Source organism: Trachurus japonicus, chromosome 9, assembly GCF_045865225.1.
Source record: "Trachurus japonicus isolate A0001 chromosome 9, Traja_1.0".
Taxonomy (NCBI): Eukaryota; Metazoa; Chordata; class Actinopteri; order Carangiformes; family Carangidae; genus Trachurus; species Trachurus japonicus.
Window position 1 is genome coordinate 203,187 of NC_140915.1, and position 17,409 is coordinate 220,595.

At 43.6% G+C, this 17,409-nt stretch overlaps 3 protein-coding genes across 4 annotated transcripts in view; 2 read left to right on the top strand and 1 right to left on the bottom strand.

The window, feature by feature from the left end:
* Positions 1–1,407, top strand: part of LOC146980425 (uncharacterized) — a 25,233-nt gene extending 23,826 nt beyond the window's left edge. The window contains exon 14 of the mRNA XM_085787952.1: positions 1,277–1,407. Within this exon, the coding sequence (XP_085644078.1) occupies positions 1,277–1,407 (131 nt within the window). The remainder of the gene's footprint in view (positions 1–1,276) is intronic.
* Positions 1,408–5,353: 3,946 nt separating this feature from the next.
* endog (endonuclease G) lies at positions 5,354–11,800 on the top strand. 2 transcript variants are annotated; one of them, XM_085785657.1, is made up of 6 exons: positions 5,354–5,634; positions 6,277–6,470; positions 8,648–8,789; positions 10,244–10,353; positions 10,462–10,539; positions 11,227–11,800. In XM_085785657.1, the coding sequence occupies exons 1-6, from the start codon at positions 5,374–5,376 to the stop codon at positions 11,231–11,233; spliced, it is 792 nt and encodes a 263-aa protein (XP_085641783.1). In that variant the 5' UTR covers positions 5,354–5,373; the 3' UTR covers positions 11,234–11,800. The 2 variants fall into 2 exon arrangements, with proteins under 2 accessions (XP_085641783.1, XP_085641782.1); XM_085785656.1 differs by having other exon boundaries at positions 10,458–10,539; positions 11,227–11,786.
* Positions 11,801–14,403: 2,603 nt separating this feature from the next.
* LOC146980427 (E3 ubiquitin-protein ligase TRIM21-like) lies at positions 14,404–16,367 on the bottom strand. The gene has a single exon (XM_085785666.1). The coding sequence runs from the start codon at positions 16,361–16,363 to the stop codon at positions 14,669–14,671; it is 1,695 nt and encodes a 564-aa protein (XP_085641792.1). The 5' UTR covers positions 16,364–16,367; the 3' UTR covers positions 14,404–14,668.
* Positions 16,368–17,409: the final 1,042 nt, after the last annotated feature.

Consider the following 17,409-nt stretch of genomic DNA (forward strand, 5'->3'; position numbering starts at 1 on the left):
CATCAGCTCAACTAGAAAAGAGCCAAACTGAAAAGGAATAGGATGAAGCTATATCGCTTATTATCACCTACTTCCCCTTCTGACATGATCAACTTCATCAGATCACATCATTCAAAACATCAAACAGAAATCATATCGTTCTGCACAAAATCCCAAACATAATCCCATAATAGTTTCAGCTACATCAACCACATCTCTCATATTTTTCAAATACCTTATTCTTAAAGCTTCAGTAAGCGATCCGGTGGTTTTGGCTAATGCTGCGTTCCAGGCAGCTTTTGAAACCGTAAATTACAGCTTCACGTCACGACTTACAACTTTGTAGCGTTCCAGGCAACCCACTCGTGTTTCTCTGACCTGTTTTACCTGTGAAAGTCACTATAACGGCCACTCGTAACTTCTGACCCGTGAACTCGTACCAGATCGAACTGGTACCACTTCACAGGTCGGAAAAACACCAGTTACGAGTTGCCTTGAATGCACCATAACGTCTTGTCAGCTGATGGAGTTAGCAGCCCCCGCCCTCGTCATGGATCTATTGGTCCTCGTCCCTACGTCACCACATTCAGGCGCATCCCTTGGCTGCACACACAGAGAGGACTGCCCCTTTATGCCGTTCTCTCTCCTCATTGGATAAAGGTTGTAGGATACAAGGAAAGTTTTCTCCTGGGCTCAGAGCAGAGCAGAGTGACTGACAGACCCGTGTTTCAGACCAAACACTCTATAGAAGTGATTGCTGTCGGAAGATACAACTATTTAAGACTTAGATTAACACAAACATTCACCTGACTTCTCCTTTAAACAAACGTTTGAATTCATACATTGACTGGCACATCTTCAAATCGTCATCAAGTGCATTCCATATAATCATACGTTTCCCTCGGAGCTCATATCTACATTCCCTTTTTTTATACATGTTCACAATTGTAACAAGTTGGTAACAAGGTAACAAGTTGTTATACACTTTGTACATTATCAATGCTATTTTATAGTCCACTAAGTCCATAAATTTGAAGGCCCTTAATTTAATAAATAATTCATTTGATGGTTCTCTATAATTTGACTTGGTGAGAATCCTTACAGCTGTGAAGAATAAAGATGGGTTATTATGGGTAGGATATGCATTCCCCCATATTTATAGACAGTAGCCTATGTTATGTAAGGAACAACCATTGTACAATACAGAATATAAAAGCACGCTGGTTCAACATTTCTTTGACCTTGTATAATATTGATTTGGCTGATTGTGATTGGATGATGTCATCGTGTGTTGCAGGTGTCCTCTGTGAGAAGAGCGTCTGTCTGAAGGCGAGCGGTTGCCTCGACGACGCCGGCGGCTCCGCCTCCACTCTGACCTCACAGCTCGGTCTGCTGGCTCTGAGTCTGCTCGCCGCCACTTCCTGCTGAGGCCACGCCCCCGATGACGTCACACCGATGACGTCACACCGATGACGTCACACCGATGACATCACACGTAACGGTTGAAAACCCAGAAGAACCAGTTTACTGTTTACTGATTGTTTATTGTTTGTTTTTGTTTTCTCTGTACTCAACTTGTCATGACATCATCACACCCATAGATATTTACCGTCAACACGGCGGCCATCTTGGTCAGGGCTTTCTGACCATAGACATAGAAACGCTTCAGTGTATTTATACATGTGGGTGTTGTCCTCCTGGGTCAAGGAAGGAAGGAAGGACGGACGGACGAAGGGAAAGAGGGAAGGAAGGAAGGGAAAGGGAAGGAAAGACAGAAGGAGGGAGGGAACAGATTGGGTCAATTGGGTCAAAAAGGAAGGTGGGTGTTGTCCTCCTGGGTCAAGGAAGAAAGGAAAGAAGGAAGGAAAGAAGGAAGGACAAAGGGAAAGATGGGAGGAAAGAAGGAAGGGAAAGGGAAGGAAAGATAGAAGGATTAAAGGATTGTGGAAAGAAAGATGGATGGATGGATGGATGGAACAGATTTGTTCAGGGAAGGAAGAAGAAGGAAGGAAGAATGAAGGAAGGAAGGAAAAAAGGAAGGAAGGGAGGGGAAAAGGATTGTGGAAAGAGGGAAAGGAAAAAGGAAGGAAAGAAAGATGGAGGGAGGGAACAGATTTGTTCAAAGAAGGAAGAAGAAGGAAGGAAGGAAGAATGGAAAGGAGGAAGGGAGAAAGGAAGGCAACAGGAGGGTTAATATAATAAAAATAAAATGCTGTTGTTGTTGTATCATAAATATGTGTCTGACATTTATAATAAACCAAACAGTTGAATATCCAGTGAGTTGTGGTGATGTTAATGGTTGATAGACACGGCTTCCCCCTGACCAAGATGGCCGCCGCGTTGACACGGCTTCCCCCTGACCAAGATGGCCGCCGTGTTGACGCATCGTTCCATGGACAGCAGCGCCAGCGGCGGCGTCCATCACATCCTGTCCTTGTGTCGTAGCGTCGACGTGTTCCCGTACGTTCTGTTCCTACATTACCCACAATGCACCATGGTCTGTCATGTGTTCAGTATGTAGCCTGCATTATGGTCTGTCTGTAGTGGCGACTAAAAGAAGCTCAGAGCAAGAGACTTTTATTGTGAAGTTCTTTCTTTACATTTCCTGTTTGTTTATAAACGCTGCGTACGCATAAAGAACTAGAGCTGTAAAAGAGAGTAAGGACACCTCCATTGACTCATGCCCCCTAGTGGCAGGATGTGGGTATTAAAGCCTCATGCCCCCTAGTGGCAGGATGTGGGTATTAAAGCCTCATGCCCCCTAGTGGCAGGATGTGGGTATTAAAGCCTCATGCCCCCTAGTGGCAGGATGTGGGTATTAAAGCCTCATGCCCCCTAGTGGCAGGATGTGGGTATTCAAAGTCAAAAAAAGGGTTGTGACAGCACTCACTTTAAGTTGAACACTTTTTAATTCATAAAAACTGCTCGGCAGCGAGAAACGGACGCGTTTCGGCAAGCAGCCGTCCTCAGCGTTACCAGGTCAGTGGGTGTGTCCACTATTTAACTCAAAGCCAGCTGATTCCAATTTCCATTCACATATATACACAAAACATTTATAAGCTACGTACTGTAATTAAAACAGTCAAAAAATGTCAGAAAATGTTATAGAAAATATTACACAGAAGAATGAGGAACATTATCATGTAAATAACATTAACGAAATTACAATCAAGCACTACATTCATGAAAATCGACAAGTTGTAAATGTGACAACAACACTTGTCCCTACTGTTTGATCCCAATGGACCTATATCCTCGACAGTAATAAAAAGAACACACATGGGTCTATATAGTAACCCCGTAGATAAAGGTCAGTGACAAACAAATGTGGTCCGACCACTGCCCGAGAAGAGGAATGAACATAGACGCAATTCACTCCAGGCAGTGAGGAGGACCACATCTAAATCACTAACCACCATCACAGAAAACATGAAAATAACAGTTCCTCATTCAACCCCCTCGGATGCTCCGTCTGTAAACGGTGGATCCAATAAGCCTCCCTTTGGAGGAGTCTCTTCTCCCTGTCACCTCCCCTAAGAGGAAGATCGACAATTTCTATCCCCATAAGGGAGGATGGGTATTCCAACAGCCCAGAAAACCCATTCACTCCAATGTATGTGTGTTGCCCACTTGCTGGTAAATTGATGAAAACGGCCGTGTTTTTGTTTTTAGGTGTCTTGGTCATATCAGATTATACTTAGAATTAGTTTATTACAAAATGTAGATTGAAACATTCATGTAGACAACTGTTTTTTTTACTCTCCTATGTGTTAAAGGTGTACAGAAATGGCCGTTTGTCCTGTTTGTCGCGCCGAGTTGTCACGAGCTGCAACACGAGTTTACCCGAGTAAGGAAAACGAATTTGATTGGTCGTTATCGAGCGGGTGGGATATTCAAAGTTTGGGGCGAGCCCGAGCTCTGTGTGTGTGTGTGTCTCAGACGTTTGAATGACGGATGACTGATCCAATATCAGTGGCTAGTGAATCGTGTACAGGCTGACGTATAATCCGTGCGCCTGCATTATCCAATGCAAAAAAAAAAATACACACTTTCATCTCGGATTTACTCAAAAATAGAATTTTGCACAAAGTTTGGCCTACATCGTCTGATAGATGAGTTATCACATTAATTTTATGATCCAGAGTGGGCTCAAATTCAATGTTCTTTTCTGTACACCTTTAATATTTATCTGTAAAGGATCCTCAATGATGCTATTAACGTGGGTGATCTATAAATTTCCTTAAATTATTGAAAATTTTTACTACTTTTTCTGTCTTGCTGTTGAATGATGATGTTTATTGTGCAGCTGAGAAACTCAATTTCATTCAGGATAAATAAAGTATCTATCTATCTATCTATCTATCTATCTATCTATCTATCTATCTATCTATCTATCTATCTATCTATCTATCTATCTATCTATCTATCTATCTATCTATCTATCTATCTATCTAAAACACCACACTGCTCATTCACCAACAATGCAGAGAAGTCAGTTCTTTAGTAAAACCCATATTCCTCCACCAGGAGGCGCTGCCATTGGACCAATGCTGTCCTTACTCTCTTATTCCAGCGCTCTATAAAAAAATAACTTGATGGGATGTGAGAATCTCCACGGCAACGGGGACCCCAACGGTCGAAGGATGAAATTAAAACAAGTCTGTGAAACTGATACGTCTAATCAAATATTGTACATTTCACAACACATGAAAGGTATGTTACACACACACATTTATTATTGTGAAACAAAACTTACATGTTAGTATGAAATCCTTCACATTAAAGGAATAGTTCACCAAAACATGAAATTCAGTCATTGATGCTTTCAGACCTTTAATTCTCCTCCAGATGTTTTAATGTAATAATGTAAATAATGTAAAGTCTAAACCTAAAACAACTCACTCATCAAAACAACCTATTGATCCCAGACTAGAGTTTATCAGTATCATTGATTAGTAATATAGAAGAATACATAATAAGAGTACATATAGAAGAATACCTATATAAGAGTATATACTGTATATCAGAGTAGGCTATAGAAGAATACCTATAGAAGAGTATATACTGTATATCAGAGTAGGCTATAGAAGAATACCTATAGAAGAGTATATACTGTATATCAGAGTAGGCTATAGAAGAATACCTATAGAAGAGTACATATAGAATAGTACATATAGAAGAATACCTATAGAAGAGTATATACTGTATATCAGAGTAGGCTATAGAAGAATACCTATAGAAGAGTACATATCAGAGTACATATAGAATAGTACTTATAGAAAGGTACCGAGTGAGGCGTCTTGTTTCTGAACCGTCTTTGATGGCGACGCGTTGGTTGGCCGCCGTGTGACGTCATTAGAGCGCGTCATCACTAACAGCTGAGCCGCCGTCGCCATGAGCCGGTGGCTGAGGACCGGAGCGACCTTGGTGCTCGGAGCGGGGCTCGGAGCTGCGGTCAGCCGCCTCCTGAGCTCCGAGACCCGGGGAGAGGAGGAGGAAGGAGTCGGTCTGTCTGGAGCTGGAGGAGCGGGGCTCGGAGCTGCGGTCAGCCGCCTCCTGAGCTCCGTGACCCGGGGAGAGGAGCAGAGAGGAGTCGGTCTCCTCCACCTGGTCCCGGTTCTCCCGGTGCCGAGCGTCCACGCCTCAGAGCTGACGGTGCGTGTGTGTGTGTGTGTGTGTGTGTGTGTGTGTGTGTGTGTGTGTGTGTGTGTGTGTGTGTGTGTGTGTGTGTGTGTGTGTGTGTGTGTGTGTGTTAGAAACTAATAGGATTGGATAAGTTATTAAAAGATTTAACTTGTTCTGTTAATGAAAGAAACTTATAATAATTCGATATGAACCCTTAAACATAATAAATGTGAAGCCTTAAACTTATAATAAATGTATACGTGAAGCCTTAAACCTATAATAAATGTATATATGAAGCCTTAGACCTATAATAAATGTATATATGAAGCCTTAGACCTATAATAAATGTATATGTGAAGCCTTAGACCTATAATAAATGTATATGTGAAGCCTTAGACCTATAATAAATGTATACGTGAAGCCTTAGACCTATAATAAATGTATATATGAAGCCTTAGACCTATAATAAATGTATATGTGAAGCCTTAGACCTATAATAAATGTATACGTGAAGCCTTAGACCTATAGGTTAGGGTTATATATGAAGCCTTAAACCTATAATAAATCTATAGTGAAGCCTTAGACCTATAATAAATGTATATATGAAGCCTTAAACCTATAGTAAATGTATATGTGAAGCCATACGTTCATGCTGTCATGTCCGTTGTCTAGGTGAGCCCGGGAAGCTCCGGCGCCGTGATGAAGTACGGCTTCCCCTCGTTGTCCAACATCAAGACCAGAGAGTCCTACGTCACCTCCTACGACCCTCGCACTCGCACGGCATCGTGGGTAATCGAGAGGCTGAGCGGCTCGGCGCTGAGCGGCCAGTCGGACAGGAAGTACTGCGACTTCAAGGAGGACGACAGGTCAGACACAGTTAACACTTTAAACTGTTTAAAAGTACAAACAAACACTCCTGGTCAGCTATAAAGAACTGGACAGATACTTTACACTTCTTCTTTTTAGGAAGGATTTCAGTTAGTATGTTTAGAATCACGGCTCTTTCATATAGACACAGACGGCAAGCAAGGAAACGTCACTTCCGGTTAGGGCCGTGGGGGAAAACAAACCGTGTCCCCCATACACACTCATGCAAAAACGCGGCATTTTAAACCTTTGTCAAAGGCTTTTTCGCCGTCCTGTCTTAGTTTTAATCACATGTATATGCTGACAGAGAGCTATATTTTTAGAAACTCATCACGATCTGGGTCGATTGTTGTCCGTACATTTAAAAATATTAGGTATTTCACAGTCAGTCATATTTGTCTTCCCCCACGGATCTGACGCTCTCTTAGTCGCCGCCGGCCGGCTCTAGACACTCGTAGACACTGCCTGAGTTGTTGTGTATTATTTTGCACCGCAAATAAATTCAAAAACCACAACCTGAACTTTTATATCGGAACTTCGCTCATCTTCTCCAAACGTGTAACGCTCTGACCGGAAGTGAAGGTTGCCGACCCTGCTGACTCGGTGTAGGCTATGGCTGTGAAAACTTTATATTTTAAGATGTACGGACAGCAATCGACCCAGATCGTCATGAGTTTTCTAATATATAGCTCTTTGTCAGCATATACATGTGATTAAAACTAAGACAGGACGGCGAACAAGCGTTTGACAAAGGTTTAAAATGCCGCCTTTTTGCATGAGTGTGTATGGGGGACACGGTTTGTTTTCCCCCACAGGCCCTAACCGGAAGTGACGTCTCCTTGCTTGCCGACTGTGTCTATTAAAGTTATAATGTATGTTTTCATCTCTTAAAGGGACAATGAGGAGTTTCTCCATCGGCAGAACCAAAAATTCTGCAACAATAAAAAAGTCTGATATTAATGTGGATGAATCTCCGTTACCACTTGTTAATGGTCCATTTTAGATAAATCTATGGTTTTGTCTCTATGGTTATTTTGTTATTATTAGTGGTGGTGGAAATGCTGGGCGAGCCGACCAGCGTTTCTTTACTTTCGGTTTCGTGGCGAGTCATGAGAATAACGCCGCCGTATGAATCTCCGTTTATGGTGGGAACTACGACGGTATGTGATCGTCTTCCAACCTCTGACTTTAATTCTTGATGAATGAAAACATGAGTCTGTCTTGACCCGGTCAAAGAATTTCACGGTGCGGAGGCTCATAAATGTAGTGTGGAAACACTTCACTTTACTAAACTCCTCGTTGTCCCTTTAAAGACCCACTCCCGTGAAAATCGTGTTTTCTGAGCTTTTCACATGTTCCTGTGGCATTTTTCTTGTGTTAGAGCACTTATCAGCAGAGAAGGAAGTGCAAAATTGCATTTCAGAGTTTTTCTGCCTTCAAACTGCTGTGAACCAATGGCAGACGCAAACTGGCAGTTTCAGGAAGACTGGAGCTGACGTGTCACAGCTCCAGGGGAGGGCACTAGTGCTACAAGCTGCCGCCCCGTTCTTCATCTGGCTCAGAGGTGAAAGGCTTGGCAGCTCGGTGTAGTTGTTAAGGTATAATAGGTATAGCTCACCTGGTAGAGCAGCTTGCACTGTGAGCAAGGACTATGCACCAGTCTGGGATCGAATCCCAGTGTGGAGTTTTACGCCAAACGCGCTGAATCTGTAATTGTACAATGTCCAGCTGTCAGCAAGCGGGGGGTGGGGTGCGAGGAGGTGGCTGGGCGGGTGCAGAGCAGCACAGTCTCCGCCCACCCCCCAGAGGTGCATTGCTAATGTGCATGGCTAATGAGCTGGTTTTAAAATGGCCGAAAAGGGTCGCGGGAGTGGGACTTTAAGTTGTCTGGAATCATAGATGTATGACAGTATGACAGTGTAGGGGGGGCTGAACTAGATGAGCTTTGCTTCCTTCAGCTGCTTCTGCCCTTTAAAGGATTAATAAAGTAGTCTTGAGTCGTCTCAAACTTGCACAGTGTCTCACTGTCATTCTAGTTTTAGTTTTTTACTGTTTGTCTTTCTGCTCTGTTTGTTTGAGACAAATCTGCTCTGTGGTTACCGTGACGTCTGCTCTGTGGTTACCGTGACGTCTGCTCTGTGGTTACCGTGACGTCTGCTCTGTCCTCTGTCTGCAGCGTTCACGTGTTCCACCGGTCGACCAACGGCGACTACCGGGGCAGCGGCTTCGACCGCGGCCACCTGGCGGCTGCAGCCAATCACAAGTGGAGTCAGAAAGCCATGGACGACACCTTCTACCTGAGCAACGTGGCCCCCCAGGTAGGAGTCGGTCTATAGACACCGCCTTCTGCTTCTCAGCGTACGTCAACACGGCGGCCATCTTGGTCAGGGGGTTCTGACCATAGACATATAAACGTCTGACCAGCAGTCAGACCAGTCAGACCCTGTAGAACATGTTTCACTGTATTGATGCATGTGGGGGGGTGTCTGAGTATGGAAGTCTATGTTTCATACATTTTTTTAAAAAAGTATAAAAATGTTTCAAAATGTTTTTTTGTTGTTGTATCATAAATCAATGTCTATTTATTTATTTTATTTGTTTAAAAGTTTATTTCACAGGGACAGTGCACAGCTCTCAGCCGAACCAGAGTTAGCTACCAGCTAAATGTCATCTGGGCAGGAACATGAATCTAACACAGAAGCACATACCAATATAAAAACATCATCACACAAGCAGCCTTTCAAACAACAACAATAACAAAGTACACACAACACAACACAACACAACACAACACAACACAACACAACACAACAGCAAGAATAAAATGCAATGTAAGACACAACAAAACAATGTTAAGATACAACACTAAAAAGATTGCAAGAGGGTGAGCTAATGTTTGAGTTTATAGTTGGTGGTGCATGATTGAGTAGATTTAAGCCATGATTTTATCTTTGATTTAAAACCAGTAAATGTAGGCTACTAATGTCTCTGATCTCGTTAGGTACTGAGTTCCAATGATTAGTGGCTCTGACAGAAAAGGCTGATCTGCCAAACTCAGTACATCTGTGCTGTGTCTGACATTTCTAATAAACCAAACAGTTGAAAATGGGTTGAATATTCAGTGAGTTGTGGTGATGTTAATGGTTGATAGACCTCTGATGCAGGAAGTAGACACGGCTTCCCCCTGACCAAGATGGCCGCCATGTTGACGTATTCCACTCAATAGAGCTGCCTGGGAACGCAGCATCTAGTCAGTGTATCCACAAGTTTCTGAACCTCATCTATGGTTTTGCCGGTTTGGTGGAATTGTACGTTTACATTTCCATGGTTTCCAGTCGTTGTCGTAGTTACGGTAAACGCATGGATCTACTAACGCTGGCTGTTAACACGGATGTCAGTCTGTGTGATATCCACTGTTAAAAGCTGCTGTGATGATCCATGCCTTTTACACATTTTCATTGAAAAAAAAAAGAGAAGAAAATCCATGCATTTACCACGACTACCGAAACCATGGAAACGTAAACATACAATTCCACCGGAAGAGCAAAACCGGCAAAACAGGCTACGTTGTTGACGTTCGGAAAAAGGTGGATACATCTATGTAGATATATATTATATATCTATGTAGGTATATTTATCTATATCTATGTAGGTATATAAATCTGTATCTATGTAGATATATATACTATATCTACATAGATATAGTATATATCTACATAGATATATACTATATGTAGATATATCTACTATCTGTGTGTGTTTGTCTCTCCAGAACCCTCAGCTGAACCAGAACAGCTGGAACTCTCTGGAGAAGCTGAGTCGCTCTCTGACCCGACGCTACCTCAACGTCTACGTGTGCACCGGCCCGCTCTACCTGCCCAGGTAACCACGGCAACCACCGTAACCACGGTAACCACCCCCCGGGGGGAGGAGCCGTAGGATGACGTGTGTGTGTGTGTGTGTGTGTGTGTGTGTGTGTGTTTCAGGCAGGAGGCCGATGGGAAACTCTACGTCCGTTACCAGGTCATTGGACGAAACCACGTTGCCGTGCCGACACACTTCTTCAAGGTGAGTCGGACCAATCAGTTAAACCGACGAGTCTGACATCATCAGAAAGAATCCGGTAAAGGGATAGTTCAACATTTAGTCAAATTGGCCCATCGCCATAATCCCTATAGTCACAGCAGTAGGTTTGTTACCTTTAATTGTTGGTGCAAGCTGTTTTTAGAACGGCGGAGCAGAGCCGTGAGCTGCTCAGAGCTACGCTACGGAGGCTCATTATGGGATTTCTTGGTTTCCCTCATCAAACTCATCAAATACACAATCCAACAACTCCACAACGCTCTGGTGGACAAGTTGTGAGCTGCACATTCACCACGCTATGAGATAATAACACAATGTTACCACACAGAGTTGTTGTAGAGGGAAATTCATGTAAAACCTCTGATGCGCGTTGCCTTCAGGGACAGTTTTTCATCAACAGTCTCTGTATTTCCCTCGTTTCTCATCAGCAGTCTCTTTTCAGCACAACACCGGCTTTGTATTTCCCTCTAAATGTTTTATCCAGACAACGAGTCTGTGTGAGACGAGAGCTGCAGGTTTTCATGACGGACAATTTGTTGTACGTGATATTGAAGATGTTCAGTAAACATCTGTAGAGCCCTCAGTCTCCATAGCAACAGATATATATAAGCAATATATATATATATATATATATAAAGGAGAGTTTGATGAGGACGCTAACTGTCTCCTCAGGTGCTGATCCTGGAGCAGCCGGACGGCCGGGGGGTGGAGCTTCGCTCCTACGTTTTACCAAACGAACCAATCGACGAGAAGGTTCCTCTGGAGCGTTTCCTGGTTCCCATAGAAACCATCGAGAGAGCGTCGGGACTTCTGTTTGTCCCGAACATCATGAAGAGAACCAGCAGCCTGCAGGCCATCGCACACAAGTGACCACAGTACCCACAATGCACCACTGTTTAATGGACTACAGTACCCACAACGCATCGCTGTTGAATGGACTACAGTACCCACAATGCATTGCTGTATAATGGACTACAGTACCCACAATGCATCTCTGTTAAATGGACTACAGTACCCATGATGCATCACTGACTGCATATAGAATCCGTCCTGTTGAAGTTGCAGCAGCAGAACAGGAAGTTCTCCTCAGTGAAACTTGTGATACTACAAAATAAGAGTCCTCATGAGTTGTACACATGAAACAAAGTCAGTAAACTTTATTTGTGACCAACAGCTAATAAATAAAAAACACTGATTGATGTAGTTGACTTACAAGGTGATGATGATCGTCTGTTTTTTATTTCTGTCACTGAAGCAGCTTTTGTCGTCTCGCTGTTGGAAATAAAGTTGTTTGAAAGAGAAGTTTGGTGTCACAGTTCATCAACATTAGGAAGCTCCAGATGAACAGCTGAGACCAAACAGGCATTATTACCACCAGTTTGTCTCAAAGGGCTTTACATCCCATCATAACAACATCCTCCAGACCCTCACATCCACTGAGGAAAAACTCCATGGAAAACCCTTTTAACAGGGAAAACCAGGAGAAAGCTCAAAGATGGAGCTCCGGTGGATGTGTGGAAACACAGAGAGAGTGGAGAGGAGAGGGCCGCTGGAGTGCCATTGCTCACATAGCCGATGGAGGAGCTTCCATTGACTAAATGGGCATGAGCTGCTTCGGGTGTCGCGCGACACACGTTTCACGTCACGGTCATTTCCAGTGTACTTCAGCCATAACCACTGTTCCCTCTAAGGTGTTTTACTGCGCAATTGCGCACTGCTCCCCACCTCTTTGCGCAGAAGACAAAAAAGTTGCGCACTCGAATATCCCCGACTAGTTTACGGTTTATTTCTCCCTAATGTGCGCTTCGAAATGTGAAATTTATGACTTCTGTGGGCGTTTATCACTGCAATGAGTGACAGATGACAGGGTGCTGTCAGCCAGTCATCATTAAAAAAACATGCCCACGAGGCGCTGCCCAGCCAATACGCAGCAGTTATTTAGCTTGACAGCCAATCAATGTGTTATGACAAGCAGCCGCTGTTGTGGCGTTTTTGTCATTGCATAGCAATTCAGCCATGGCTAAACGGGAGGGTTGTGAGACTGTCGGAAAGGTAAAGAAAAAACGCGCATCGTTGAAAGTGGAGTGGCTGTCACTGTCTGTGGTCACAGTACAAATACGGACGAGGGAACACCGGTGAAACTCGGCGACATATTTTTCTTTTTCAACCAAGACTGGAGTCGTATTAGGAATACACTGTGGCTCTACAAAAATCGTCTAAATTGCCGGTACACTTGACTAAAACTTTGGAAAGGAGCGCGACACTCAATGAGTTAATCATTATATTATACATATAGCTACATTATGTGTGTGTGTGTGTGTGTGTGTGTATAATATAATGATTAACTCATTGAGTGTGGCGCTCCTATGATATATATCATCCTATATATAGGAGCTCATATATATATAGCATATATATATGCTTGAGCTTTCGCTCACAGTCGCTCAAGCAGGTCCTCAGGGGAGTTGAATTTCTGCTCAGGAGTTTTGAAAATTAATAAGCCTATAGCAGCGTAGCTATAAAATGGTTCAGAGCTACCTGAACCAGCCCTAACTAAAAGCCCTGTCATAAAGGAAGGTCTTAAGTCTAGACTTAAATGTAGTTAGAGTGTCTGCCTCTTTGACCCATGGAGAGAGCTGGTTCCACAGTAAAGGAGCCCGGTAACTGAAGGCTCTACCTCCCAGTCTGTTTTTAGAGATACTGGGAGTCACTAACAGACCTGCGTTCTGGGAGCGGAGTGCTCTGGTAGGACAGTAAGGAATGATTAGTTCTTTCAGATAGGTTGGAGCTTTATCATTAAGAGCCTTATAAGTCAGCAGAAGGATTTTGAAGTCTATTCTAAATCCTACAGGAAGCCAGTGGAGAGAAGCTAAGGTGGGAGAGATGTGCTCTCTCTTCCTAACTCCTGTCAAAACCCTTGCTGCGTGATAAAGTGATAAATGCATGTACTAGTTTCTCAGCATCACTCTGGGAGAGGATATTCCTAATCTTAGTGATACTGCGCAGATGGAAGAAGGCGGTCCTAGTCACGTGCTTTATGTGGGAGCTAAAGGAAAGGTCCTGGTCAAAAATGACTCCAAGGTTCCTCGCGGTTGTACTCGGGGTCAGGGTGATGCCATCTAGAGTAGCGATCTGATTGGAGAACGTGTCCCTGAGATGTTTAGGTCCAAACACAATAACCTCAGTTTTATCTGAATTCAGTAGCAAGAAGTTAGAGGACATCCAGGATCTAATGTCCTTTCAAACAGTCCTTGCAGATTGATGAGGCGGCTTCTGTCATCTGGCTCCATGGACAAGTAGAGTTGCGTATCATCCGCATAACAGTGAAAATTGATTGAGTGCTTCCGGATGATGCCACCTAATGGGAGCATGTAAAGAATGAAGAGGATTGGCCCTAAGACTGAACCCTGTGGTACACCATACGTAACTCTGCTATACTCTGAGTGGTCGTTATTAACATTAACAAACTGAAACCTGTCAGATAAGTATGACTCAAACCATTTTAGGGCAGCTCCTTTAACTATTAAGCAGTCTTCTTGGCAATAAGTTCGACACAAAAAGAATCTTCTGAGGCCGTAACTCAGTTCAAAAGATAACTTTATTTAAAAGGCAAAAACAAAGTTACAAGATTCACTCAAGGTATCGTCAACAAACTGTCTTGCTCCTTAGGCTGCTTAACCTGGTCTGAGAGCTGAGTTACTGTGATGTCATCAGCAGCGTAATTAAAGGAGCAGTTCAACATTTTTAAAGGAAAACTACTAACTATTGTAAGCAATATAAACATGGCTCTTACAATAATGGATGAATAAACATTTCTCAGCAGTTACAGATTACAGATTGCTCATATTCACAAGAGTCATAGTGATCAACAGTTACATTAATAAACACCTGCATCTGCTTCTAACTCCACAAACCAGACTCAGTTAATTTACAGATTCATTTCAGTGGTAAACCATTTGACCTGTTTACACTGATCTAATCTAATGGACTAAAGTAACAAGTGATTAAACAGCAGTTATCACACAGTTAACTTTCCTGTGTGATGATGATCTGATGAAGGTTAACTCAGTAGAAAACAAAAATATTTACATTATTCGGTATTGACACTAAATATTTACATTTGTTCCCTCAATTTAAAATCTAACAATTTCTGGAAAGAACGAGATTTTTTGGTCTGAACAGTTTGATTGGCAGGACAGATGATCAGAGAGACAGAGTTTTTACCTCTATCATTATTACAGGGACCAAAGTATGGGTGTAGTTTGTCAGTGAAGCAGCAGCCAGTGAAGGAGTAGATGAGAGCTGCAGCATCTACGTCATAAAAGGAGACCAGACCCTCCTCATAATCCACAAACACCCCCACCTTCTCAGGACCAGACCTCAGATTGAGACGGACTGGGGGGCTAGCAGCAGCTTTGTACTCATTTCCATTTCTCAAACATATCCTCCAGTAACCATTCTGAGGATTCAGTCTGATGCCTCCCTTCCTGTTGATCGACTCTCTGGCCACTCCCACATCCCAGTCAGTTTTTCCTTTGACCTGAACCTCAAAGTAAAATCTGCCTGAAGAGAAACTCTGTTTTCCTAAAACACCGGGACATTTATCAAATCTCTCTGGGTTGTTTGGGAGTTTCTTCTTCACATCACCATGATGAACTTGTTTTGCATCATCAGACAGGATGAGCCAAGGATGTGCTGTATCAGGATCCAGAGTCACATCCACTGCAAACTGCTGGACCCTCTTCATCTTGATCTTCTTCATCTGTCCACGGAGCTTCTTCTCCAGCTGAGACACAGCTCTCACCACAGTCCCCTCATATGATGGTGGACGGACTCTGACCTGTGTCCAGTCCTTGGTGGGTGCAGCAGCTTTCAGGGATGGGAAGCTTTGGAGGAGGTGGAGGTGGTCTTCAGAGAGTGAGAGCTGCTCCACCTCAGTGCTTCTCTTCTCCAGCTCAGAGATTTCCTGTTCCAGCTCTGTGATGAAGTCTTCAGCCTGTTTCTCTGAGCTTTTCTGTTTCTCTTCCATCTCCTTGATGAGCTGCTTCAGGCGTCTGTCAACAGACTCCTTCAGAGCAGTGAAGACCTCAACACCTTCTGCTTTCTCTCTGTCTGCAGCAGCTTTACTGATCTTCACCGACTGTTTCATCTCCTCAATCTTCAGTCGTCTCTTCTGGATCATCTGCTGAGTTTCAGCCTCTGTCTTCTGCAGCTCTGCCTTCTTTCCTTCATATTCTTCTCTCAGAGGAACAAACTCATGAGTCTTGTGGTCTAGAACAGAGCAGAGCGTGCAGACACATGTCTGGTCGGTCTGACAGAACAGCTCCAGAGGTTTATCGTGCTTCCTACACATCCTGTCCTCCAGGTTCTCCACAGGCTCCATCAGCTGATGTCTCCTCAGACGAGACACTGTCAGATGAGGCTCCAGGTGAGTCTCACAGTAGGAGGCCAGACACACCAGGCAGGACTTCAGGGCCTTCAGTCTGGTTCCAGTGCAGACGTCACAGGGAACTTCTCCTGGTTTGGAAACTTGTTGCTCTGAGCTGCTGCTGCTGGTTTTCTGTTGAGCTTCACATCTGAACTGAGCAACAACCTCAGAGAGCAGAGTGTTGATCTTCAACTGAGGTCTTGTGTAGAAAACCTCTTTACACATTGGACACTGACACCTGTCACTGACGTCCCAGTGCTGAGTGATGCAGCTCTGACAGAAGTTGTGTCCACATGGTGTAGTGACTGGATCAGTGAAGACATCCTGACAGATGGAGCACAGGAACTGATCTTCAGACCTCAGGTTGCTGGCAGCAGACATGTCTACACACTGAGGGAGAGGAAACACACATTCATTAAAGGGTTCTTCATGAAGGTTCCATTAGGTGTTTAGTAATAGTAAGATAGGAGGAAGATCTCACTTTGGCACCAGGGATGCTTCAGGATTCGGCATTTTTTGTCCACTGTTCTTCTTGTTGTTAATAAACTTCTTTTTAAATACAAGTGAAGACGTGTCGGCGGTGATCCCTTCTTTTCATCAACACATCAATATACCACACCGCCGTTCTAAAAATAGCTTGCACCGACAATTAAAGGTAACGGACCTACTGCTATGACTATAGGGATTATGGCAATGGGCCAATTTGCCAAAATGTTGAACTATCCCTTTAAAATAAAGGTTTAAAGTGGAACTCTATAAGTCCGGTCACTTTTCCTCTGTTTTGCTAACCCTCCTGTACATTTGTTTCTAACGATACCGGTGAGAAATCAATCCATGGAGCGGTGGATAAGGTTATTTATCATCTACCATGTTACCATGGTGATATCTGTGTAGTCTTATCTGTCATCAACAAGAGATTACGGGTTACGGGTTAGCGCGTTACGTTTGTGTGGCGGTGTCGCCATGGAGACGAGAGCTGGGACACCGGGTCGGAGGCTCTGATCTTACCAGGTTGGTTTTCATCCAAGAGACGCTAGGTGGAAGGCAGAGAGCCTCCATTCTCCCTCATAACAAGTTGAGCCATTTTCAAAACCACCACAATTACTCCAAGGCTGTTTACTTAAAGGAACTTGGGGTAGAATCAAGAAATAAGACTAAATAGCGACACAACGGCCGTTGAGGCCATAAGGGTAACGGCAGTCGTAGCACGGAAGCGTGCACCACTGGAGTCATTTTTAGTGAATCCGTGTCTACGCAGATATTTCTGGAAACGATGCCGTGTTTGTGGGAAGCGTTTTCAAGACGAACAAGAAAAAGATCATTTTGGGGAAAGGCTTTGTTTCCATGTGGACACGGCCTCACACTGTTCTTTAGAACTAGAAAGCCTCTTGGATTGGTGGTGAACCGTCTTCAAGAACCAAAACAAG

Excerpts from the sequence above, each read along its gene's own strand:
- endog (XM_085785656.1), top strand. The coding sequence starts at position 5,374 with ATGAGCCGGTGGCTGAGGACCGGAGCGACCTTGGTGCTCGGAGCGGGG. Across the intron at positions 10,354-10,457 it reads GGCCCGCTCTACCTGCCCAG|GCAGGAGGCCGATGGGAAAC; the intron begins GTAACCACGGCA and ends TGTGTGTTTCAG. Across the intron at positions 10,540-11,226 it reads TGCCGACACACTTCTTCAAG|GTGCTGATCCTGGAGCAGCC; the intron begins GTGAGTCGGACC and ends CTGTCTCCTCAG.
- LOC146980427 (XM_085785666.1), bottom strand. The coding sequence starts at position 16,363 with ATGTCTGCTGCCAGCAACCTGAGGTCTGAAGATCAGTTCCTGTGCTCC.